Source organism: Mercenaria mercenaria, chromosome 8 (assembly GCF_021730395.1).
Source record: "Mercenaria mercenaria strain notata chromosome 8, MADL_Memer_1, whole genome shotgun sequence".
Lineage (NCBI taxonomy): Eukaryota > Metazoa > Mollusca > Bivalvia > Venerida > Veneridae > Mercenaria > Mercenaria mercenaria.
The window spans coordinates 82,409,387-82,435,678 of NC_069368.1; the positions used below are offsets into that span (position 1 = coordinate 82,409,387).

The window sequence follows — 26,292 nt, forward strand, 5'->3', positions numbered from 1 at the left end:
AAATATGATGTATTATCATATTTGTGTCGAATAGCATTTTGCTTTTTTCGAGAAAATTTATCCTTGTCTCATACTAGGCAAAATCATAACTTCACATACCTCAATTTCGTCTTTTTTCACGCGCAACGCCAGTACCGGACGTTGCGCAACCCATTTTAAGCGTATTCCCAACGGGAACTGGATTGCGCGTTTACCACCCGTGCGTTAGCTACCATCATTGATAGTGTCACAGTTTCTTATTGCATCATTATATGTATATATCTAGTTGTGTAGTTCTGTTTTAGTTACAGCCATCATTTAATAAGTTTACGAATGTGTAGTTCGTTATGTTAGAAATGCATGGAATGACGTCATAATATTGGAAAATACCACCACGTGATCAGGATTCACCGACATTACCGCGAAAGGGTCCAGCGAAGGAAAATATTTGGGTTTTTTTCACTTATGACACAAATATGCTTCATAAATTCTACAATACACATCGTTTTAGTCATATCAAATAAAACTGACATGCGGATAGTGTAATTTGCAACCATAAGATAATCATGAAAGTTTGATATGGTACATGTAGTAGATTATTTCAAATTAGCAGTCAAACTTACCAATTGTTCAATCTATCTACAAATGTATACTTATTGAAACGAAAATAGAGTAAACATATAATATATATGGTGTTGGATATGAAACAGGAAACACAGCAAAAGAGACAAAAACAGTGTACTTATATATTATGTCCATTCAGAATGTTTATCATGTTTACAAATCAAAAACAAGTAAAGACTCGTACTGAACAGGTATACTGATGTATTTATAAACAAGTTTATACCAATGACCACTTCCAAAGGATCGTGATAAGATTTTATGAGCTATCACAACAACACTCGTTAAATACCTTGTGGGATAAGTACAACAATCGAATTCGTATTTATTACATTCTTGTGTCCCAACTAACCTGCCTCAGAGATAAAATAAAACATTCAAACAATTTGTTACAAAGACAAAACACGTTTTATCATAATTGCAGAAATGAGAAAATATAACTGACTGCTTGCTAGTGACTCTCTCACACACTTTTGATCCCATTTAAGTAACAAAGGATTCAGTCTAATAGTTTGCTGTCTTTTCCATATACTGTCTCCGTTTTTGTACACATTTGAGGTTCTACTTGATGTAAGTGACGGATGTACCATCCAATGTTGAATCATGTTATAAAACATTGACACAACGCGTCACATTATGCACATCTTCGTGGTATAACGGTATAGTTTTGGACAGCCCAAACACAATGTCATTTGCCAATGTCATTTCTTTAACGTTATGTTGTAAGATTTACATCATACACGTAAAATATTAAATCATTAACATGCTGATTACTTTCACGTAAATCTTTACTCATTTGGTCGTCGTTTTATGTTGACTGGTGTTTTGAATCAGTCATTGAATAACTGAAATTAAACTGAAATCGACTGCCGAATGTATCAAAATGGGTCAACATTAAAAATTGCACAAGTACAATTATTTCTCGTTTTGAAACATGTAACTGCATGTCGAACCTCACAACTTCTCATGGTCCAGAGAGGATTTCAATGACATGCAATATTGGTTGTTTCGTGTTATATAGCATCACTGCTGTAAAATGATTCCATTTTTGTTGTTTCCAGTCGTTGTTTACTTAATCCTCGTCGAGAACTTCTGCAGCGTATAGCGTTCATGACCTCTCTCCGGAACCTTTCTCCAGCCATGAGGTAGATATAGAAATTCATGAAGAAATGGGTCAAACCAATGTTGTATATGACCGTGCGAGCTCTGTAGTATTGGAAATGAATTTGCCATTTTTCATTTGTTTCAATGTCTATGACACTATCACCTGGTGGAAAACTGTCATATAATGCGTACATAACAGACACCGGAAGTGTCGTAATAATAAGGAAAAATGACACTGCTAGCAACATTGTTGTGGTAGCGTTCGTTTTAAAAAGTATACGATTGAGTTTCAGTGCAACTTTTCTTGACTTGCGTATTTCAAAAATCACCAACAAATTTAAAATAAGTATTATTAGAGGAACACAAAGGAACATGATCATTTCTGTAACCCATGTCCATGTTTCCCATAGTCCTTGGGTGTAATCACCCATTCTTCGCAAACATGCTTTATGAACAACATCATATTTCCAAAAATAGCCTTGAATTCCGCACAAACCTAGTGACGTCAGAGCAATACATGAGCTCATACACAGAGCTCTTCGTACTGTACAGTACATGCGTCGTTTTAGTGGAAATTTGATTGCAATATACCTTTCTGTCGTAAATGCAAGTGTCAGAAGAGGTGACATATACTGTGCGGCAAGGTAAACCACCGTGAATCCCTCGCAAATAACGGGTAAGTTCAAAACAAACACGTTCCATTCTGTTTGCAAACTGTATGGCAGGTCCAACAAAAGGAAGAGTAAATCGGACAAAGCCAGAGTTGCCAAGTAAACACCACTACTTTGTAACATCGGCTTTCGGATCCAAACCAAGAAAGCCAATAGATTGCCTGGGTATCCTAGCGCATACACAAGTAATCGCATGTATTTTGAAGATGAATTGATAACAGGTAGGTATTTGTCATAAATGTAGTTTTCATCCTGCAGTAATTCTGACGTTGTCCCATTGATGTCTACGACCGTCGTCACATCCATCTGAAAGGATACAAAACAAGAAATATCTTTAAAAAAGATGGTCGGCGTATTATAATAAGAAAAGAAGTTTATGAGGTTTTCATATCATTTATGTTATTCTGTCAGCTATCTAACATTTTTCAAATAGCAAAACTAAACACCATACTTTACAATTTAAATGGTTCTCTTTTAATTTTTCACAAAGGTTTCGTAGGGGTGCAATTTTGTTTCGCTTAACCTACAACGAATAATTACAGCAGTTTCTCTACCTAGAAAACCTCGATCGATCGGCTAAACAAACACACACTTATTAATGTGATACGCAGACCGTATTCAGCTTTTTCTGTAAATTGATATATGATGGCATTTGAACAGGTTTTTAAGATATTTATTAAACTTACTAATCATTTTAGATGTATCAATATTCTTCTAAATATACTGAGCAAAATGTAGCTTTAAAACTAGAAACAGCGTCATTAAGGACCAACGTTTCGTCTGTCATTTCACCCAGCGTTGCACAATCAGCATAGTGAAAAGAAAAGACACCCTCGTCCAATCAGGCAGAGTGTTTCATTTTGATAAACTATCTATAATGTGTTATCAAGTAGTCTGATTTGCAAACTCCAGTCACGTGGCATGGGTCAGTCTAGGTCACGAATTCTTTCTTAGACGGCGTTTGCCGAAAAACTTAAAGTATATTAAATTTGATATTGGGTCAGTCTGGAATATCTTACTATATCACATAGTCGTAACTAAGCTCCGTCCATTCGCCGCCATGGTGAAATGCGATTTACACGATAATCATGACATCTTGTGGTCCTATTTTTGTTTTGGAGCATATCAAAATTAAACCTTGGCGTTCAGGCCTACATAAGCGAAATCAAATATATGTGGAAATGATGAGTTCTGGTCAACCCGGGGCTAGAGTGTGTGGACGGTAGCATGCATTTCCACTACCGTCCATGAACAGGCTCAATCAAACCGAGCCTGCAACATTTTCGTTTTATGTCGTGTTGAGCGGCCTGTGGAGTTTCCACTTTTTCTATTTTACTTTGTATAAGATTTGACATTATGTTCAATAATCAAAATAACTTTATTGTCTTGTAGATAACTTTACAATAATCTTTATTCTGAACAGAACTTTTGTTTTTCTGTTGCATCAATTGACACTTTAGGCTTGGCTTGTATTGTTCTTCTTGTCATTTAATCAGCTTTAAGAAGTCTTTATCTGTAGAAGAGGACATCTTTCAAATGATTTCCTGTTGTTTGTGTTGTCTTGGTTGTGTGAAGAGACAAATATTCAATAGTCTAATCACATAGCTGCTTCCTCACTTGTCTCTGTAATACGTGTTTCGTATGGTATTTATTGAGACAGGCAGACTGTTGTGATTCAAAATCAATTTGTGTTACTTGAATTCAGGGAAACATCTATTTAACGATGTTTTGACATATATCCTAGTTTGTTATTATAAATGTCATTAATTTTCTGTATTTCAATGTGACTGAAGACATTATTTAAGGTCTCAAAATTCAGTAAAAATGCTTCCTCATGACGGCTACCTTGGGGCCCGAACCAACCAACAAGTACGAACCATAACCAGTAAGACACCTCATATAGTTATGATATTCAGACGAAGATGATGTTGCATAAAGTTTTTTTCACCGTTTTTCATTGCCTAAGCAAATCTTTGACATAACGTTAACTGCGGAATAATTTACATGCAACATTCACTTTCAAGGCTATCGAGAATCAAACTAAATAATTACTCTAGTAAAAGTACATGTTATGGGGGCCATGTACATAATAGTGAACGCATTAGCGCTGGAGGGTTTATAAAGTTTTAGTGAAAGTGAGAGAGGTAAAATATTGATACTTCAAACGCAAAGCCCTGCAACTGTGTAAGTTGTTAAAAGGGTATAGTCAACTCTAAATTCTAAGTTACAGAGCTTTCGAAGCAAAATATGTAGATATCAAAATTTTGCTTTTTGTCAATATTTTTGAATTAAGAACCACAAAAATATTTTACTTTAATACTTTTCCGTATGAAGGGTGTGAGCCGTAAGGGTTAAGAATAGAATTTTAAACGGCAAATACTGCATTCCGGAGATATTGCTTTCATGCTTTTAAGTATTTAATGCAAATCTGAACTTGGAAGATTCTTTATTCTTAAATATCTAAATTTGTAAAAAATAAGATAGATAATTTTGAATATTTTAAAGGTATATGATGAATGGTAATGAGTTGTTAGAATAACATTATTGGTATGGAGACTGTCGTACGGTGAATCATGAAGTGTCTCGAACAGCAAGTCCTCGGGAGATCCGGCAAGCTATACTTTAAATACAGCTATATAAAAACCAAGTAGATATTAAAATAATGTCCATGAAATTTACGCACAATATGAACATCTCTTTATTTCATTTGAGCTGATTTTCATACTCCATGTCACAAATACTCCTACTTGATACTTCAATAAATGAATTCTGTTCTGTCTCTGCATGCTTGCTTTCAGACGAACTATCGTTTTTATTTACTCTGTATGGAGTTTTACAAGTAATATTATTTCAATGTTATATTTAACAACTTGTTCCGATTTATTTTGAAAATATGTGCGTTGTTGATCATAAAGAAACTAAACATATTAAAGAGAATCGTTACCACCAAGCTGATTGCTTTTCTTCAGGAAACGCAGATAAAAAAAATGAATTTAGATCTAAATCTGGAAGTTACTGATGTCATTGTTAGACCATCCTAATGTAATGTGGTTGTTTTAATTTGCGTCAATACATTAAGCCGTAAATCGGTCTCTATTCACGACTTCGTTAGTGATATGTTCATTAGTAACAGCACGATATCAAATTTGTTTGAAAGACGAATATCTATTTCTACATTCCATTAAGCGATAAAGTAAAACCAGTCGTTGAAGATCAATCGGCCCAGCAGAGCTGCAACACTACAATTAATTGAATTCTTTAGATAACCGGCAAAAGGAAGTCATAATCGTTATAATAAAGCGGGTCAGTTCAACTGTTTTTTGCCTTTTTCTAACAGCAAAAGCAAAACGAACAAGATTTGAAACGAAGTTATAATTGAAGTTCAGTTCGTTAATTATTTTGTATTTGTATGTACACGTACGTTATTTTGAAATTTTTGAATATGCATTGCCACGATTCTTTTGGAGAAACGAAATCGTTATATTTTGTCATTGTTAAAAAAGTTTTATTCAGGAATGAACTTCGCCATCTATTGTTTGCTAGAAAAAGTTAAAGCCATCATAATATTTATACCACATTTCCGCATATCTCATATTTTTAGGAATTTCGTTTAAAATATCAAATATTTTTCTCTCTGTACTTTTTTATTTTCTAACAAAATTGCAACATACATTTTCCAGACTACTTTAGAAGAACGAAATGGATTTAATCAAACAAATCTTAATGCAAATTGCTTTCATTGGACTTGCTTGTAAACCTTATCTCGCTAAGGGATGTGTCAGTTTATGCTCCGGACAAAATATTTAAAGTCAAAGCCTATGAGCACAAGAATGCATGTACCACATCTGTGCAATTAAAAAAATCATGCAAAAGTGTTGACCATTTATCTTTCGAACCACAAGAAAGTAACTAGAATTGAAAAACAAGTGGGTCATGATGACACCGGATCGCTCACCTGAGTAGTTGGGGCCTGTAGAGTGTTATCAGGCTTTTTCTTTGATTTGACCGGGTGACCTAGTTTTTAAACCCAGACCGAGATTTGAACATGGCATAAACATTCTGAACAAGTTTCAGGAAGACAGGGTCATAAATGTGGCCTCTAGAGTGTTAACAAGCTTTTCAAGTGATTTGAGCACGTGACCTAGATTTTGACCCCACATGGCCCAGATTCGGCCTCTAAAATGTTAACAAGCGTTCCTTTGATTTGAGTTGGTGACCTAGTTTTTTACCCAACATGATCCAGTTTCGAAATTAGCATAGAGATCATCAAAATAAACATTTTGACTGCGTTTCATGAAGACATGGTCATAGATATGGCCATTAGGGTGTTAACCAGCTTTTCCTTTGATTTGATCGAAAGGCCTAGTTTTTTTATCCCACATAACCCAGATTCTAACTTGATCTAGTGGTCATTAATACAAACATTCAAACCAATGCTCATGAGTTTCAAACTTAAAATGCGGTCTCTAGAGTGTTAACAAGATTTTCCTTTGATCTAGCTTAGTGACCTAGTTTTTGACCCCACATAATCCAGTTTCAAACTTGACCTAGAGACTATTAAGACAAACATTCTGACCAAGTTTCATAAAGACTGGGTTACAACTGTGGCCTCTAGAGTGTTAACAATGCAAATGTTGACGGACAACGCCGGACGCCGGACAATGACAGGTCACAATAGCTCATGTGAGCTAATAAGAGTATTTTGGTTACTATATGCTTATGCTAAGGTCCTCTCCAAATGTATGAAATGTTCATCGGATTCGCCACTCTTTTTTTCAGAAACACAAACATTTTTTCCTATGCTTTGCTTATGCTTTATCACAATAAAAATACACTATTTACACGCATCATCTATAAATTCGCCATGGCACGTATTTGTAGTTGCATATATTTACTTTCCCTCATGCAGCTTACATCATTTTCCAGAAATGTTCTGCCAAATTAGATTATTTAGTTCCTACCAGAATCGGATTGATATCATTGAAATAAACGTACCAAGTTTGGTATCAATAATCTACATTATACTGGTCTGTCGTTTTGATGCATGCAGCTTTTTCTTTTCTGTTCGTTTTATTTGTTTCCTGTCAAAGTATATAAAAGTATGTGCATACGTTTATGCAAACTGTTTTCTGACTTACTTTAACCTTCAGATTTTCAAATCGCTGCTTAAACTAATTTTCAAGTACGTTAATCTCCATTTCCGACCATAACTTGGACTTTCTTCAGAACACAAAATCCTTAAAAGTGCAAAGTTAGAAAAATGCAGGGTTTTTTTTCCATAGCGATTTAAAGTTTCTACGGCTTCATCTGCTTCGTTTCTACTAATATGAACATATTAGCTATGCTGGTCGTTTTTCGAATAGAGATGCGAAACATTGGCTTGCTGTGTCATCACCAGCGTACGGCCGGTTTGTTGATGAGACGTCTGATATTCCACATCAGTACTGTCTGGTCCATATTATGTCTTACGCAGAATTCCTGAGGTTATAACAGTCATAGAATGCACTGTATGTGGCAGTTGTTCCCTGCTTTTGACAGGTTGTTTTGTATAAAAAGGCAACTTTCCAACACTTAAATGAGGTAAAAAGTGTCATTGTTTTAAAATGTCAATCAGGAAAATTGCCTTTAGGGGTCGTCATTTTAAACAGTATTTTTCTCCCCAAACATCGTGGATGGCAGACACTTCGCTATAGCACTATTACACTATTAGTTTATACATAATTTATTTTAGGTCGATTGTGAAGGAAGTTCTACAACTTAATCACTCTCGACACCTCATTTATGATGGAATCCATCTCCACGTGGGCACGAGAGAAGAGGCCAGTTTCTGCCCTTTTAATGCTGAGCGCAAAGCAAGGGAGCCACTGGTACCATTTTTCACTTCTTTGGTATGACGCGGCCGGGGATCGAACCCACGACCTCCCGCACTCGAAGCGGACGCTCTACCACTAGGTTAATTACACTATTAACATTAATGAACATGAAAAGGTGCAAGAATTGTATTTAAATACACAAATGTATAGCATGTTTTGGAAATAAAGAAGAAATGTCGAAATTTCGTTTGCTTTAAGAGCGAGTGGTGAGTATGAGTGAGTGAGTGAGTGTGTGTGTATGTTCGGGTTTAACGTCTTTTTCAGCGAGGAAGCGAGGAAAATACTTGTACCTTTTTACTTACGTCTTTAGTATGACGCGGCCAGGGATCGAACCCACGACCTCCCGCACTCGGCTACCGAGGCGGTTGAGTGGTGATAGATTCAAATGTCTATTTATGCTAGAAGCGATCCAGAAAGCCTACAAAATCCAGCCATATTTACATATTTCCATGTCACATAATAAAGCACAAGTGCTTCTAAAAGTACTCATGCCACTGATATCACTAAAGCCAATAAACATAAGTTAGATATGATTGTTGTGCTCCTTGAATGTAACATGCAAAACTTTACTTTATCGTTTGGTTTCTGGATGAATGGTTTAACTTTCAATCGAATAAATAGTTTTAAAACTATATAGGTATAGATGACACCAAATCTACAACAAAACATTAAGCATTCTTTTACAGAACCTCATTTGACTAGTTTTTGGTGTTGTTTTTGTGTTTTACCTTCATTTATTTAGGACTGTAGAATTTCGTTCATTCCATGTACACCACAGTAGAAATTATTTTATTTTATATTATATCGAATTTACAAAAAACAATCCCTTTTATTTTAACACTTTGCAATCTCAATATTTATTTTATTCCAAATATTCTATCCTTACTTTGCGAACACTAATTTGCTAAGCCTTTTTCATAAAAAAGCATCATAATACAACATTAGAAAACATATGAAAAGCATGAAAAACATGAAATACATTTCACTCAGACTGACACAAACGGAGCCGAAACTTCGCCGAGTACCAAGACAAGTGCATACAAATATTAGATATTTCAAATTTTAAGTACTTCACGTTGTTATGGTTTTGTATAATGTGAGAAGATATTATATTTCAGTCAATATAGTTTTTGTTTTTGAGGAGAAAAAAACTACATAACGGGCTCTTTCCATTGTATCACCGATTTTGCCGGGAGTAAAATCAGTAAAAATACCCTAACAATAATCATTATACGCTATAATAATATACTACATATGACATATGTTAACGAATGTTAAACTAAAAAACTAAATAGAAAGCGATTGCAAGAGTTAACAATGTTTACTTGAAACATATTTGTTCTTGAATTAGTGTTGTTCATTGGCAATGTTTTCTTTATGTTACCAAACGCGGTCAACATTTACGTTTACTAGATTCTATTTATGTTTGCCATGTGTTGGTGCCATTCCATTTTCATACATAAAAAACTTTTTATCAAACAGATCTGGTTGGAAATATTAAACGTCACGGCTTCCAAAGAGTATCTGGTGTTTTGGGATCATTGCGTGAGTTCCATGAATCTGTATAAAATGAGTCTGTTTAAGACGGTGCTTGGGTGAGTGAAGTGTGTTTCACATATCAGTACCTGTCTCATAAACAAACTAAAATATCAAGTTTGTAATAAAGAAATAATCAAGTATTATGTTTTCAAAGGACCTATTTTTGGATATGATTATAAATATGGCAGAATTTAATAATAAATAAATAAGACGATCAATTGGAAGCATAGAATGCATAAAAGCAAAAGCGAATTTTTTTTTAGCAGACTCGGTTTGATTGAGTCTGTTCACGAGAGATAATGGAAAATACAACACCTCACGCTTCATAAAGGGGAACTCTATTACATAGATACTGAATGAACTCCATGATCCAAAAGGACCAAAAAATATAACAACACTAAATCAAAGTACAGGGAACCATGGAATGCCAAACACCTGAAGTTATTGGATTTGTTTCTTTAAGACACTACATAAATGCTTCGTTTGATACTTTCACAACCCCGGATCAGAAATTCAACAGTAGAGGCCGTAAGGAAATTAAGTTGAGTTACATATCATTGTGGTATATTCATGTTAGCTTTGTAAAGTATTTCATGGAAATTGACCAGATAAGACAATGCCGTCCAATGCATGACCTCACTCATTGCTTTTTTCTGGTTGCTGCCAAGAAAATCACGAAAATAAATGTCTTTGTTGAAATTGCATCAGCCCTGAAAGCAGTCGCGCATTGAAACAATTTTGTCACTGGATAAAGAGAGCCTGAACATTAAGCCTCGACAATTTTCCAACCAGGTCCTGCAGATAATACAATTGTAATGGATCATACTGGAAGGTCTATCTATAATCACAATGTCTGGAATAATAATTAACAAATTTGTTCTTTCCTTCCAGACATGCCGGTGATAAAATATGTTATCATCAAATATTTTTGAATTTCTTAGTGTGACAAATTTCATATTGAGGCGGATTCTTGAAGGCCACATTCATGAACAGAGAATTAAAGTAGTAAATCAATGTAGTTTTCAGTGTAAACTGTATTTTAAACATTATACATATCTTGACAAAAACTGGCACTGGGTGAGCAATAACAGGAACAATCATTTGATACTTTGCACAGGCTACTCTTATTCTGATTTCAATTCATTTCCATTGGAGGATTTCACTAGGAAAACAGCCACCTCTTTAATACTGACCTAGGAAAAACCCCAAGTGCTCCTATATCCATTATACCAAAGCAATTAGAGTAAGTATGACGTTTTGCTGAAGGTATAATCATCCATTTGTTTATCATGTAATTTCAAAGATAAACATGAAGAGAATTTGATATAAAATGTAAGTACGTAGCCAACGTCCTTCTACTTTGAGTGTTTAGATGTTTACCTATTGGAGGTAATATTAATACTCGAGATAATTTGTTATGATTATTCAGATAACATGGTATGACGCCCTATCTAGATATGATATAAAAACCAATTTAATTTGAATTATGTAATGGTTTCAGGCTTTTGAGAGAACATGAATTCATAACCATATGTTTTATTTCTCTCCATTGGGTTTGGTTTTTGACACTCAGTTTATTTTGTCTTTAAACTCAAGTCGGTAGGTCGGAAATATTCTTTTTATCCATTTTCTTAATATTGCCAAAACTCATTCATCAGCTCAATGAATGCATAAACATTTATTAGCTGAAAAATATGATTTACCTTGCGAAAAAGTATGTTATTTGTTTATTTAATTAAACTATAACTGTTTATAGTAGAAGTACGAAGTATTCAGTTCACCTTAAGTAATAAATTAGTTGGTTTAGTTAAGTTTAACCTTAAAATATTGCACTCAGTTTCAAAGATACACACAATAGTACATACATTTTTAATATATATTCTAACACGATCCGCAGCAATTGCTATATAAACATATAGTGAAATCGCCTATACATGAATCTACGATAAAATATAGTTGGCTGTTACATTTCACCCCCTACGTTTGTGAGATAAGAGATTTTACTTCTGTTCCATTACATACGAATTATTTCAGGACCAAACGGTTGAAAACAGCATTTCGTATAAGTTAGATAATACATAAAAGTGTGTTACCGGCTGGTATCATAATGCGTGGGGGAATCTCAGGGAACGTAATTTGGGTAGCAAACGAGCCTCGTAGAGGCGAGTTTGCTATCAAATTACGTTCCCTGAGAATCTCCCAAGCATGATGATACTCGCCGGTAACACACGCGTATGTATTGTCTAACTGATTTATTGCATGACTGAAAACAGTAAACTGAACACATTTTTTAAATATTTCAATTTAAAATATTTAAAAATATTTCCCCTCTTGAGCCTCCCTTAGAAACATTTCAATGACATGATAAACCCCCAACTGCCATATAAAAGCAAGAAGGTGGCGACGGGCAGGTTTTTATATAAATTATGCATGCTTCACATCAGAGATCCCTTTTTCAAAATTTTAAATAAACTACTGAAAAAAAAATGTTATAAAAAGTGCATAAATACACATAGAAGCATTCCTTATTAATCAGTGTAATTATTTTTTAAAACAAAAAGTTGGGAAATAGAGTTTCAAAAATAATTTAAACTAAGTGCTAAAATTTTGAATTTGCCGGGAGGCCCTAATGAGGTCATGAACCCTGGAGAAATAGAGAAGCTAAACACTTCCCATGTGGCTAATTTTATCAACAAAGGTTATTTATCAATGGAATTAACACCTAGAGCATATTGTAAACCTTTGCCAGAAACAAAATTTGAATTTTTAAACAGAATAGAATATCATAATAATTTTTGCCGTTATATTTTTATATTACTTAAAAAAATCAAGTTTTAAATCAAGATGCAGAGAACTTAACTACAGAAATACAGTAATAAATTATTTCAAATAGCTTATCATTTTCAATAACTTATCACAGCAACACTTGCTAATTTGTGTGTATTTCTCTACATCCCAGAAAGAGAAAACTGTGAGCGATACCTGTGTGCAGCGGAATTTAGAGCACGGCTAACCGTGGCGATACCAGAATTTAGAAAACACAAAACTTCAAAGGAAAATGCCACAGTCATGCAATAAAAAAACATTATTATGATAAACAGTCATACTGACTTATGTTTAGGACTGTAAAACACGTTTTGATCTCTACGAGCGAATTCAATTAGCTCAATTATGATTCAGCGGTGACGTCATAAATGTATGACATAAAGTATGACGTCATAATGATGTGACGTCATATAAATGTTAAGCTCGTAACTCGTGACACATTTGTCAACTAGCCTAACTTGATGATTCCGTTCATAATTAGTTTGAGAGCTGTTCGATTACTAATTTATAAATAATTCTCAAAATTCTGATCAAAAAAAAAAAGAATCTGTACGTTCCATTAGCTATGCAACACTTTCTAACCATGGAGGTAAATTGTAACAGCATATGACCCGAATGACGTATTACGCTGAAAATTTAGTACTGTAAAATGCGAATTATTTGCGTTGTAAGAATCGAAATAATAAATATGTTCCAATAATTTTATCAATTAATAAAACATAGACAGTCGTTTGGATGCTAATATTATTACGCATCCAAACTCCTGTCCATATTTTATCAATTAAATTGATAGGAACAGATCTATTATTTCTTAAACAAGAGCTGTCTCCATAGGATGACACATGCCCCCGATGGCACTTTGAATGAATAGTTATGGCCGATGTTAGAGTTTAGGACCTACGGACCTGGGTCTTGCGCGCGACACGTCGTCTTACTGTGCCACACATTCATGCGTAGTTATTTTAAAATCCATGCATGAATGACAAAGATATGGACCGGACATGCCCATCATTGCACTATCATGAAATATGACCTTTAACGTCTAAGTGTGACCTTGATTTTTGAGCTACGGACCTGGGTCTTGCGCGCGACACGTCGTCTTACTGTGGTACACATTCATGCCAAGTTATTTGAAAATCTATCCATGGATGACAAAGATATGGACCGGATACGAATCCACTATCATGAAAAATGACCTTTAACGTCTAAGTGTGACCTTGACCTTTGAGCTACGGACCTGGGTCTTGCGCGCGACACGTGGTACACATTCATGCCAAATTATTTGAAAATCCATCCATGGACGACAAAGATATGGACCGGACACGAAAATTGCGGACAGACTGACAGACCGACAGACGGTTCAAAAACTATATGCCTCTCTTCGGGGGCATAACAAAAAGCTAACGGGTCGGGCTACGAGTTATTTCAACATTAGCATACAGCCCTTCCCGTAGAAAGAATTTTATACTCTACTAAACAGATTTAATGTGAGCAAGTTACTTGGGGGAAAAAATAATAATTACGAAAGGATTGCAAAATGTCCCTTATCTTTTGAAATCTTACATTTGACATAAAGTAGTAAATGCTTTATTAAAAGTTACCGGTGTGTATACAAGTTTACGGAGCTCTATGTTCCAGCACTTTTTCATAATAAATTGTTATACTAAACATTAGCGTGCCAGTCCTGTAACAACAAACCAACAATCATAGCAATGGCGCAACTAGTTAATTAACTATTACCACGTTGATAAACATATGACTTATTACTAACATACCACAAATTAGGTAAACTAAATTAAAACACACCAGTTTTGATTAGCTAACACAAACAAGAGGGCCAAGATGGCCCTAGGTCGCTCACCTAAGAAACACACCATAACAGTGTAAGACATGTTTGACCTAGTGATTTCATGGAAACAAATATTCTGACCAATTTTCATTAAGATTGGACCAAAAAATTGGTCTCTTGCGATAAAACAAGCATTTTCTTAGATATGACCTAGTTTTTGACCCTAGATGATCCATATTCAAACTCGACCTAGATTTTATCAAGGCAATCATTCTGACCAAAATTCATGAAGATCAATTGAAAAATACAGCCTCTATCACATACACAAGTTTTTTCTTTGATTTGACCAAGTGACCTAGTTTTTGACCTCAGATGACCCATATTCAAATTCTACCTAGATTTCATTAAGGCAATCATCCTGACCAAATTTCATAAAAATCAATTGAAAATTACAGTCTCTATCGCATACACAAGAATTTTCTTTAATTTGACCTAGTGACCTAGTTTCTAATCTCAGATAACCCATATTCAAACTCGACCTAGATTTCATCAAGGCAATCACTCTGACCAAATTTCATGAAGATCAATTGAAAAATACATCCTCTATTGCATACACAATGTTTTTCTTCGTTTTGACCTAGTGACCTAGTTTTTGACCCCAGATTACCCATTTTCAAACTCAGCCTAGATTTTATCAAGGTAATTATTCTGGCTAAATTTCATGAAGATCAGTTGAAAAATACAGCCTCTATTGCATACACAAGGTTTTTCTTTGATTTGACCTAGTGACCTAGTTTTTGACCCCAGATAACCCATTTTCGAACTTGGTCTAAATTTTATCAAGGTAATCATTCTGACCAAAATTCATGAAGATCAATTGAAAAATACAGCCTCTATCGCATACACAAGGTTTTTCTTTGATTTGACCTAGTGACCTAGTTTTTGACTCTAGATAACTCATTTTCAAACGCGTCCTAGATTTCATCAAGGCAATCATTCTGACCAATATTCATGAAGATCAATTGAACAATACAGCCTCTATCGCATACACAAGGTTTTTCTTTGATTTGACCTAGTGACCTAGTTTTTGACTCGAGATAACCCATTTTCGAACTCGGCCTATATTTCATCAAGGTTATCATTCTGACTAATATTCATGAAGATTAATTGAAAAATACAGCCTCTATCGCATACACAAGGTTTTTCTTTGATTTGACCTAGTGACCTAGTTTTTGACCCGAGATGACCACATTTTTGTTTGAAATCGGACAGGAAATACAGCACCAGCAACAATTCGGACAGACAGATCAGACCGCCGGACATCGAGTGATCAGAAAAACTCACCTGAGCATTGCTCAGGTGAGCTAAAAACATGCCCTTACCAGTTGGTTCTATTGCAAAGTATGTTCTTGCGGAATGTTTTTGTTTGATTGATGTATTTTGCCGCGCTTTAGATGAAAATCTTACATTTATTTACTATAATGTGATTCCAATGATCTATATCAATGAAACTTAATATGGAATGTATATCGTATCATCTAAATGCTTAGTTGATGCTAAATACATTAATACCGCGGGAGTTCAAATATTTACCTCGAATAAATGCTATAAGCACGTGCGATCGTTATATGATCGTTAAGATCGAATCATCTGACACCTAGATTATGGTAAAAATATTTTTATCGTTACATCTGTACATTTTACTATAATTTACGTTGCATATTCTGATTCAATAATGCTTGGTTGAAGACTTCGTAATGTTTAAATTGTTTTCATGTTTTTATTATGTTATTCTGTTTTTTATCAATATTGTTACTTTGCGTCCTGTTTTATTTCAAATTGGTAGACATGCTAGATTCATTTGCCTCTCCTATTACGAGGTCTGGAAGGATTTTAAAATAAAAAAAACAACAAAAAAACTAGTCGCCACTTAAATGCTTGATTCGCTTTTCGTTTCCTCCTAGAAATCAGATCTGATTTATGTTTAACCACGTAAGATTCAGCTCTGTATTCTATTAAAATTATGTTATTAGTTTCCTCGAATTTCACGGCAAATCTTGCTTGGTAGATAGTATAATATATCTTTTATACAATGAACCCATGTATATGATCTCCTTGATTTATATTTTTGTTTTTCGTGGGCTTGTTTTTGAATATCACATTACAGGCCCTTTAAGAATCCACATTTTGTCTATAATAAAAAGACAGTGTGAATAGTAATTATATATCAGATCTGAGTATAAAATATGGACATGTTTAAAATGTATAGAAGCTATGCTGCATACTTTCAACACAAGACAAAAACCTAAATGAAAATTACCAATTCGCGAGAACACATCTGTTTCCTTTTCTAACATTGTTTTACTTTTTTAATTATCTAATAACAAAGTCATTTATAAAAAAGATCTCTGTAAAATACATGTATGTCACATGGCGACGTAAAGTACGTAAATATTTATAGCCAGTCGAACTTATTTTATCTTTTGAATATTCCACCTTTACCACGTGACGTCATAGTAACACTGGTCATATAGGTTATAAAGTCAATACAAATATTTAGCTTTATTAGCAATAAGCTGGCATGATAATTTGGTATAACAGGGCAAATACGACTTTCATCCAGTAATGACAATAACATGTATTCGTATTGAGCGACCGGTAGAGTTCAATAAAAGTGTCATATCAATTAAATGAATCAGGAAATATTAATGCAAGTTGTATGAATATAATATCTTATTATTCAACACAAAAAAGGATTAGATAAATGAAAAAACGCTTGAAATATATAGTCTGTAATTTGTAACTGTAAACATTTGCTAGAATGCATTTTTGACGAAAATCTATATGATATAAATATGAAAGCCGCAATAATATTGCCGTGTGTAAAGGTAGTTTTTAGAATATCTGGTACTAGATTTTATAAATACAGAAGTCAATTTAGACCAAAGGACATTGTCGATCCTCAGGTATTTACGAAATTTTCAGTTTTTGTTTTTGCTGACCAGTAAATTTAACACCTTTTCTTTTACGTTTTCGTGACCTTTCGGCAAAGGCTGTACACATTTATTGAACATTGAATATATTGAACAATAGGTAGACCACATGTGATTACGGAGTTAGCGTCTTCGTACATAGTTTAAAAAACTGATAACACAAAGACTGGCATTTAGAATGTGTTGATATTTCCTAGGACAGTCTCTAGCGAAGGGTGATTTACCGCATTCCAAAGGACAACAGTGACTGAGAAGAAGATGTGTTGGTAGACGATTTGCTACAGGAGGTTTGGTTGTACTGTTGGTTGAGGATTCTGGTTGATCTTGATTGCCGTAGAGGAGGATCAGGAATAATGTCGACAAGATTATGCTTAATGTTGTACAGGGGGCCTCCGTGACCGAGTGGTTAAGGTCACTGACTTCAAATCACTTGCCCTTCATCGATGTGGGTTCGAAGGTCGGTGGTTCTACCCAGGTGCCCGCTCGTGATGAAATAATGCACAGAGGGGCACCTGGGGTCTTCCTCCACCATCAAAGCTAGAAAGTCGCCATATGACCTAATTGTGTCGGTGCGACGTTAAACACAACAAATTAATGTTTTACAACATAGTTACTCTGAACATGTTGCGTCTGTGCTGGTCTGTCTCACTGGAGTTCATGGAGCATATTCGAGACTGAACTTGTTCTTTGGTAGTCGTTTGGCAGCTCTTTGCTGAATCATCTTCAGCTGGCTGATGTGGCTGTCACCGTAGGGAGGCCACGCAGTGGGAGCATACTACACCGTGACCGTGAGACGGACGTATGTCTTGTAGACTGCTGCTTTGGCACTTGGTGGACTTGAGCGGATATTCCTGCGGATGAATGCCATGGTAGAGTTGGCCTTTTTAGTGATGTTATGGATTTTCCAAGAGAGATCTGGTGTGGTGACTCCTAGATATTTGGCGCCTTCTGTGTAGGTTTCAGTCGGGTTCCATGGATGTTGTATGTAAAGTCAAATGGATTTCGTTTGTTGGTTATTTCACACTTGTCAGGATTAAAGGCACTGGCCTCCAGATCGTTCGACAACAACAAAAAATTATATATCTGGAAATTAATGCTATATTTCTTTCGAATGCTTTGAAACTTAATAACTGACAGACTATGTGTCACGGAAACACATGAGAATTAGATCTTTTTACTACTTTGTACGATGAAAATCTAAAAGCGTTTGTAACGCTTTACTCGAGGTAACCTGCCTAGATTATAAATATAAATATTTAACGCGCATTAACCACTAAATCCTCCACAGCTGTATTGGTAACGAGAGCGGAAAACTACTTTATTGCCGCGGCGGTCCAGGTTTGATTCCCGACGCGGTCATCTTTTTTTCTTGATTTGGAATTTTTGAAATAGTTTAGAAACAAAAACTCATATTTTAATGTTGATAGTATGACCAAATTTCAATTTGAAAAAAACGATTATTTTTAGAAAATCTTGGTCAGTGCCTTTATATGGCATGAGCCATTCACGTTCCCAGTCTTGCAAACAATCAAGATCGCGTTGGAGTTTTCTGGCGTCTTCCTGGCTCCTAATTTGTCCGTACAGTAGACAATCATCCTCAAAAAGGCGGACTGTTGATCTGACTCTCGAAGGCAAGTCGTTGTTGTACGTAAGAAAGAGAAGAGGGCCAAGAACGCTGCCCTGTGGGACACCAGATGAGACAGAAGAGACTTCTGATTTAGCACCATCAAGGACTACTTGTTGTGTGGTCGTATCAGAGGAAAGGTTGATTTACTTAACTTTTAGAAATTTGACGAAATTGAAATCAAGATAAGATGTTGTTTTAATTTTTGTCTGAATAAATGACAAAACTGTATTGTATTAATTTTTATAAGCCAATTTCAAAAGTAAATGATGGAATGTGTTTGGGCTTAGTGTCTTTTAAAAAATCCAGTCATATAAACGATGGTGCCTACATGTTATAGTGAGAATTACGCCCAACTTTATAGTGCTACCTCTCTTGAATATCACGCCGTAAATACCTGACATTATACCCAGTCACATTATACTGATACCGGTCAGAACAATACAAGAACCATCCTCTGAACGGAGCCCTAAGCTTTCGAATTTTCACTTCTTTTGCATGGGGCGGCCAGGAGTTTCCACGCTCGAAGTGGGCGCTCTGCCACAAGGCTACCGAGGTGTTTACAAAGTGAAATTAGACTCACCGTAACAGCAAATATGGTTCTAATGTAACCAATGCATTCTGATGTCTCAACTTCGAACTTAGTCACTCTAATGGTTGAACTTGTCTTAATTGTATTACAAACTTAAGACACTACAAACAAAACTCTGGACAAATTATCGTTATATGGAATGATAACACAGCATTGTTCGTTATTTTTAGCTACGGGAAACATTATTAATTATTTTGGCAAAGTTAAATATAACTTAAATCATGTTTATACCCATGTACATCGTTTCTGTAGTCTGCATAATATACGGAATAGGTGCCTTCACATAACATCTACTTTAATTATTTTTTTGTCATAAAAATTTGAATAGCCGCAGTTTGTAGTTTATTATTGCTCGGGATTACATAATGTTAAAAGGAATGGCTTCAACATTTTTTTTTATATCTGGAAATTAGTGCTATATTACTTACAAATGCTTTGAAACTGAATTACTGACAGACTATATCTTATGGTAACACAAGAGAATACGTTGTTTTTAGTACTTTTACGCTGAAAATCGAAAAGGGTTTGTACCGCTTTACTCTAGGTAAAATGCCTTATAAATATCTATATTTATGAAACAATAAATACTCCATAGTGGTATTGGAAATTTCTTTATTACCGCGGCGGTCCAGGTTCGATTCCCGACGCGGTCAGTTTAGAAACAAAAACTCATACTCTCAGGACTGCGGCCAATTTTTATGCAGCCTCGCCAAGCAAACATATGTTTTTGACAACACAGAAAATGACGTCAGACGACCTTCAGCTTTTTCCGGAAGTAAAGAAAATGAAAGTAAAGAGGCTAAACTTGAAAACGGAAGTCGCATTTGCATTGCTAGATATAGTCAAGGGTCACGTGTAGGGGTCACCCCGTCTAAATGTATGCGCATGGACTTTTATTTTGCTAATGGGGAGTCAATTTTCAGCACTTTCTTACGATTTGAAAATACCTTGGTTATAGCACGACATGTCAGCTTTTAATCTACGAAAGAATATTTGAACTCGGAATAAACACAAATCCGACAGGGGTCCGTAACGGAGCAAGGGTATATGGAGATTTTTGGAACTTTGTCAAATTTCAAAAGGTCCTTTTTGATGTTGTCTGAAAGTGTCATTATATGCCTCGGATGTAAGATAGTTCCGTATTTGAGAGCTGCAGACCTGGACATTTCAGAAATATTTTCAAAATGAATTTCGTGTAAAAAATGTTGCTTTTACGGAAGTGTGAAAGGGCCATCAGACACTATAACGTTTTACTACGCTACGGCAGCGGAAAGGAAAAAGGATTAACCAAAACTTACGAAGAGTCATATAAGTGCTATGTGAAGTTGCTGCTAGAATAAGATATGCTAGAGTAAGTAAGCTCTTCTTATTATCGCATGCCAACAATGCAACAAGTTTTAACATACTTGGTCTCTCGTAGTAGCATCTTTTAAATATATTTTTGCGTATAACATTGTAGAGTGACGTATAAAAACAAACTGATATTCGTCCTCAATATCATTCAGCCCGCAAAATATATATTAACGTTTATTTCAAGCAATTCTATTCACACCAGTCTGTACAAGTAATAAATGTGAGGACATTCCTATTCTGCTGATATATGTTCTACGATTACCTGGTATCAGATCTAGATAAGTTTCTAATACAAAAGTATTCTTTATATTGTAACACAAATACAAAACAGAAGTAGCTTGTTTATCTGATATCAAGTTTGTAGTAAACAGTCAATTATTCTTTGTTTAAATTCCGAGTTAAAAGATTTATAATTACGAAGACAATCTGGATTCTGCCAAACATTATTAAAACAATAGACAATATGTTTTCAACATTCGATAGTTTTCTTTCCATGACATGTGCCATCTTAGAATAATGTTATCACTTTGTAACAATTTGAACCAATATTTTATTATTCTTACATGCCTTGTTATAAACAGAGGATATCGAGCAAGCTTCCACAGACAGCTGTAGTGTAAAATATGTTGTTTTTTACAAAAAAATATGTTAACTCTTTCTATTTTATTTGATTTACTGCTGCACCAAATTGCAGACGCATAAGTCAATATAGCGCCAACAACAGAACCAGCTGTTAGCAATAGCTAACACAATACTTTAAAAAAATTAAAGTTTCTTGTTTCAGGTGGGTAGTCGACGAAAGTCCCCACCTGAAATGAATGGAACAACTTATTTCCAGCTGAGCCCACGACAGGCGTCATATTTACCTCCCCAGCATCCAGTCTAGGCCGATACTGCTGGAAACAGTACCAATTTAAGTAAACCACACAGCACTGAACACTAGTCGGGATATCTGCCGCGACTGGGAATTGAACTCGCACCGCTGGCATTGTAGTCCAGTCTGCTAACCACTGCGCCACTGACATCCCTTTAGGTTATAATTTATATTTCCTACAGTTTAATAATAAACACATTTAAGGCCTTTACAGATTTACCGACTAATTGTTCCTGATTCAAAGCAAAACTGTCTGTATGTATTATTAAGAACAACACCCAGATAATTGAAATCATTCACGAGTCCAGTTTTTTTTTGGCCTTTAAACAAAAACTCTTCAAGTGGCAATAAACCGCCCCGTTTTCTAGAAAAGCAACTTCCTTAGTCTTATCTATATTGATATAAAGGCTTCACTTTTGACAATAGGTATATAATAGACATAAGGTTTTATTTAGATCTTTAGGTGAACTTTATTTCAATGAATAATTATATATCATTAAAACAACAAATGCCCTCTGAATGTTTTTGTTTACCTGGTAAATCATCAATGGTAGGCCTACCAGTGCATGTGATTTTTTTCTTTAGCACCATAATGACAAATATCAGAGGTACTATAAGCATTAAATCATCCAAATACTAAATATTGTAAATCTTGTAAATGTTATATTGTATGAAAATTTGAAATGAGAATTTTCTTGTATGTTCAAAGGAAACGTTTTTAGATTTTAAATATTGTACAGAAAACACTTGAAATTCAGGTTGCAGCATTATCATGTGAACCATAAAAGCATTTAAATAAAAATGAATTATTTTACAAACCGATGTTTTCATGTCTATTCTAATTAGTCTGTGGTGCTGAGACGCATTCATTTCCTTTATAATGAGTTTGTGGTTTTTAATAAAATCCATATGCCCTATGTTTTCAATTGTTTTTTTTTTCCCCTATTTCTGTCTAATATATTTTAATTTATCGTAAAATGCACACAGTTTTAAAAGTTAAATCCTGTTCAACATCGTTGGACAACAACGACCAATCAGTTCTGTCAGTGGATGTCTGACGATACTTAATCAGCAGTATGTTGCAATTCAACTGATGATTATAGCCTGACGCAATCTAGACTTTGGGATTATCAAGTATATTTTCATCTGTACGGAACTAAACATTAATGCAGAAGAATAAAAAAAAAATATAATTTTAGTATAATAAAATGATAATATTCTCATTTTTTGATATTTTGAAAGAACAACCAGGCTACGTCATTCATTTAGTGCTCCTCGCGTGGTGTATTTACTCACGCATTCATACTTTAACTTAAACATGATTACAATGTATGGACTAAATTGTAATTATGTGACAGTTATTTTACTATATTATAGTACTTGACTCGTGGCAGCGCAACTCGAAGAAAATTACATGTAAGTGTTCACTTGGTGGAAAGACTTGGACCTTTTATGAACACAAATGTCCTCAATATATTAAATCCCTATGATTCTGTAACCTAGACAAAGTAGGAGTGTTTTCCACACCTCAGTAAAAATGTATTGAACAAAATTATGTTCTTAGATACTGACTATCAGATTTTCGGCTTTTGTGTTTTAAGCTCGAAAGTCAAGAATATTATTTCTACGTTTTACATTAAGTTTATTTTAGTTTATGTAACAAGTGCATCATTATATTTTGTATCAACAATTCAATACACTCCATATTGATCAGTTATCATTATTTTGCAACAGCGTATTGCAATAATACACCGATATCACAGCGGCGTATCAATGAAAAATAGGAGTACATAATATACACTCTTATTCCAGAAAAAAAATCCCTGAATATTTTGTGTGCATCGTCGTTGACTGATCTGTAAATAGTTGCGAATGACGTTATCATCGCAGGCATTTTATCTATATATATGCGTAACTTATAATGTTAAATGACTGAAATGTAAGTAATTTCTGTTCTGTTTTACCTTTGTTTGTGCCACAAGTAATAACAACAAATGATTCATATAAGTCTAAGTCAGCTAATTTTATTCCGATAAAAATGGTCGGAATCTATCTACCTCCTAAGGATTTATACATCATAAAGAATTTGAACGATGTGACGCAGCAGGTGTCTTAATTAAGATATAAATCCCCTACATATTGGACGGATCAGTGTATTAGGCTTCGTGGAAGATTGTTTATTCTTATTATAAACTCTTAACTTCATTTCAATTATACAATTAAAGTTTATTTATTATTTTATATTATTCTGTATTATGTATGATATTAAAGGTATTAATTATCACTGTTCATTATAAGTAGTTTTTGTAAAACAATTTTCTTTTCATATTATATTGTTTATCCTTCCTGTATGTGACTTCCTGGTGACTTATATGCTTTCATGTTATTATGTTTACTTGATCTCAAGAGTCATGTTAATACATAGATTTACATACTACATAACTGATTTCAGTTAATTAACTGATATATATTTTTTATTTGGGTTTTACGGCGCACCAACACAGTATAGGTTATATGGCGACAAACAGGACTACAAGTTTAGGTTTCACATTTCATTTACATCGAAATTAACTGACGTATAAAACTGTAAGAAAAGAATAACATTACTGAGTAACTTCTGTATATAATTATACCATTTTAATACGAAATTTATTTCAAACAAACTGCCTTTCAAATATCTACCTGTTCGTAATGTAAATAGATATACATTCATACTGTTATTAAAGTGATCTTTGCTCCCTTTGAACGTACTTTTTTTACTTTTAACTGTATTCCATTTAATTTTGCTTTAATTATATATTTTATGTGTTTAGATATTTTAACATTGGAACAAATGTGATCATAAAATGCTTTAAAAAATAAAATACAATCTATGATCAAGTAAAATATTAGTTATTTTTAGTTTTAATCACGCCGACACTTGTGCGTAAATGTATTTGTTTTAATTATAAAACAGCATTTAATGTTTTTTTTCAATTTTTTTTTACTATTATTAAACTATATATTCATGTAATTAAAAAAAGAAAAGTTTTGCTACATTTTTAATGTACATTGCACTTTGAATTAGAACTCACGTGATTTAAAACGTATATCTAAAATGCCAATCAAAAGTTCCATTTCAATTTGTGCTCCTCCATTTCATGAAGCAATTATGTCTTTTAAATACAAAGCTACAATATCCTAATTTTAAAATTTATTGTAGTGATTTATAAAATTATAAAACATTGTCATAAATAATTGTTTAGTTTACTTACGTTTGTAAAAGGTTTTATGTCCTAGAAATTATAGGCTCAATTCCTCTGACAGGTCGACAACTGTGTTGACATTTTTAATTCCAGTCACCATAATTTTAATATAATTCAAGTCTTGAGTATTATCTTTGGTTTCTGAGGTAAGTCACATATTTAATTAATTTTCTTTCCAGCTGTCCATATAATCTTCATTAAAGCCAGGTAATGTTGCACATTGAGTCGAATCTGTTTAAGCTATCTGAAAACCATTGCACAGTGAACCATGTATCGCCTGTTGCAGAGACAGGTCTGTTTATAAACAACACTGGTTTGATTACTGTACCGTACAGCTCCAGGTCCGTTATCGATACGCTATTCTTGTACCGCTTCCATTTTCCTATTTCACGCTCTAAGCCTGTGTAAATTCAATAGTATTGCATTTCCAACAAACGGAAGAATTATACATTTGACCCAAAGAAGTTTTGTAGCTCGTAAGTTCAAATGGGAGAATAGCAATGCTCTAATGAAAAAGTCTGTTTGGCGTGTTACTCGTTAGCTCGTAACATATGGCAGAATATACCTGATACAAATCACATAAAAGAGCAAAACATATATCATTATCTTTTCAAGTTTCTTTTGTATAAACCTTCAAGATATTTCATTGATTATTACAACACTTAACTATGTACAAAACATTTTTATTTCATACATTATACGTTATACTCGTACAAGTCGTATAAACTCACTGTTCGCGTAATATTAATGTATATAAGTACCAACCCGTTTTCATTAAAGTTTTCTGTACTTCACATAAAAATGATACAACTTTTTTATAATATTTGAAACATTTGTTGTAACATGAAGAAAGAGAACATTTTCAATTTGTTTGTCTATCATGCAAGATTGAACTATCTTTCACTCATGAACACCAGATGCTACATCACTTTTTCACTTCCGGCCACGCTAAATATTGCATCTGGTGCTGGAATGTTTTGCGGAAACAAACAGATATCCTATACGTAATATCATTAAAGTGTTATCGTATTATGTTTTAACATACCAATAACACGGAATCTTTTCAGCTAAATCTGCATAATGTGAATTATCTGCTCCAAATTATTCAGTAGGTCTATATACCATTTAGGCCTACTTCAGCTTAGATCTATATTTCTTTGTTTTTAGTTTTACTAGTATAATAAGCGCACGGTTCATTGCTTACCAGAA

At 34.2% G+C, this 26,292-nt stretch overlaps 1 protein-coding gene across 1 annotated transcript; it reads right to left on the bottom strand.

Moving 5' to 3' along the window:
• Positions 1-710: 710 nt before the first annotated feature.
• Positions 711-25,630, bottom strand: LOC123565977 (C-C chemokine receptor type 2-like). Its single transcript, XM_045359733.2, has 2 exons — positions 25,093-25,630; positions 711-2,681 (listed from the first exon to the last, which is right to left on the bottom strand). The coding sequence occupies exon 2, from the start codon at positions 2,679-2,681 to the stop codon at positions 1,614-1,616; it is 1,068 nt and encodes a 355-aa protein (XP_045215668.2). The 5' UTR covers positions 25,093-25,630; the 3' UTR covers positions 711-1,613.
• Between the last annotated feature and the right edge of the window lie 662 nt (positions 25,631-26,292).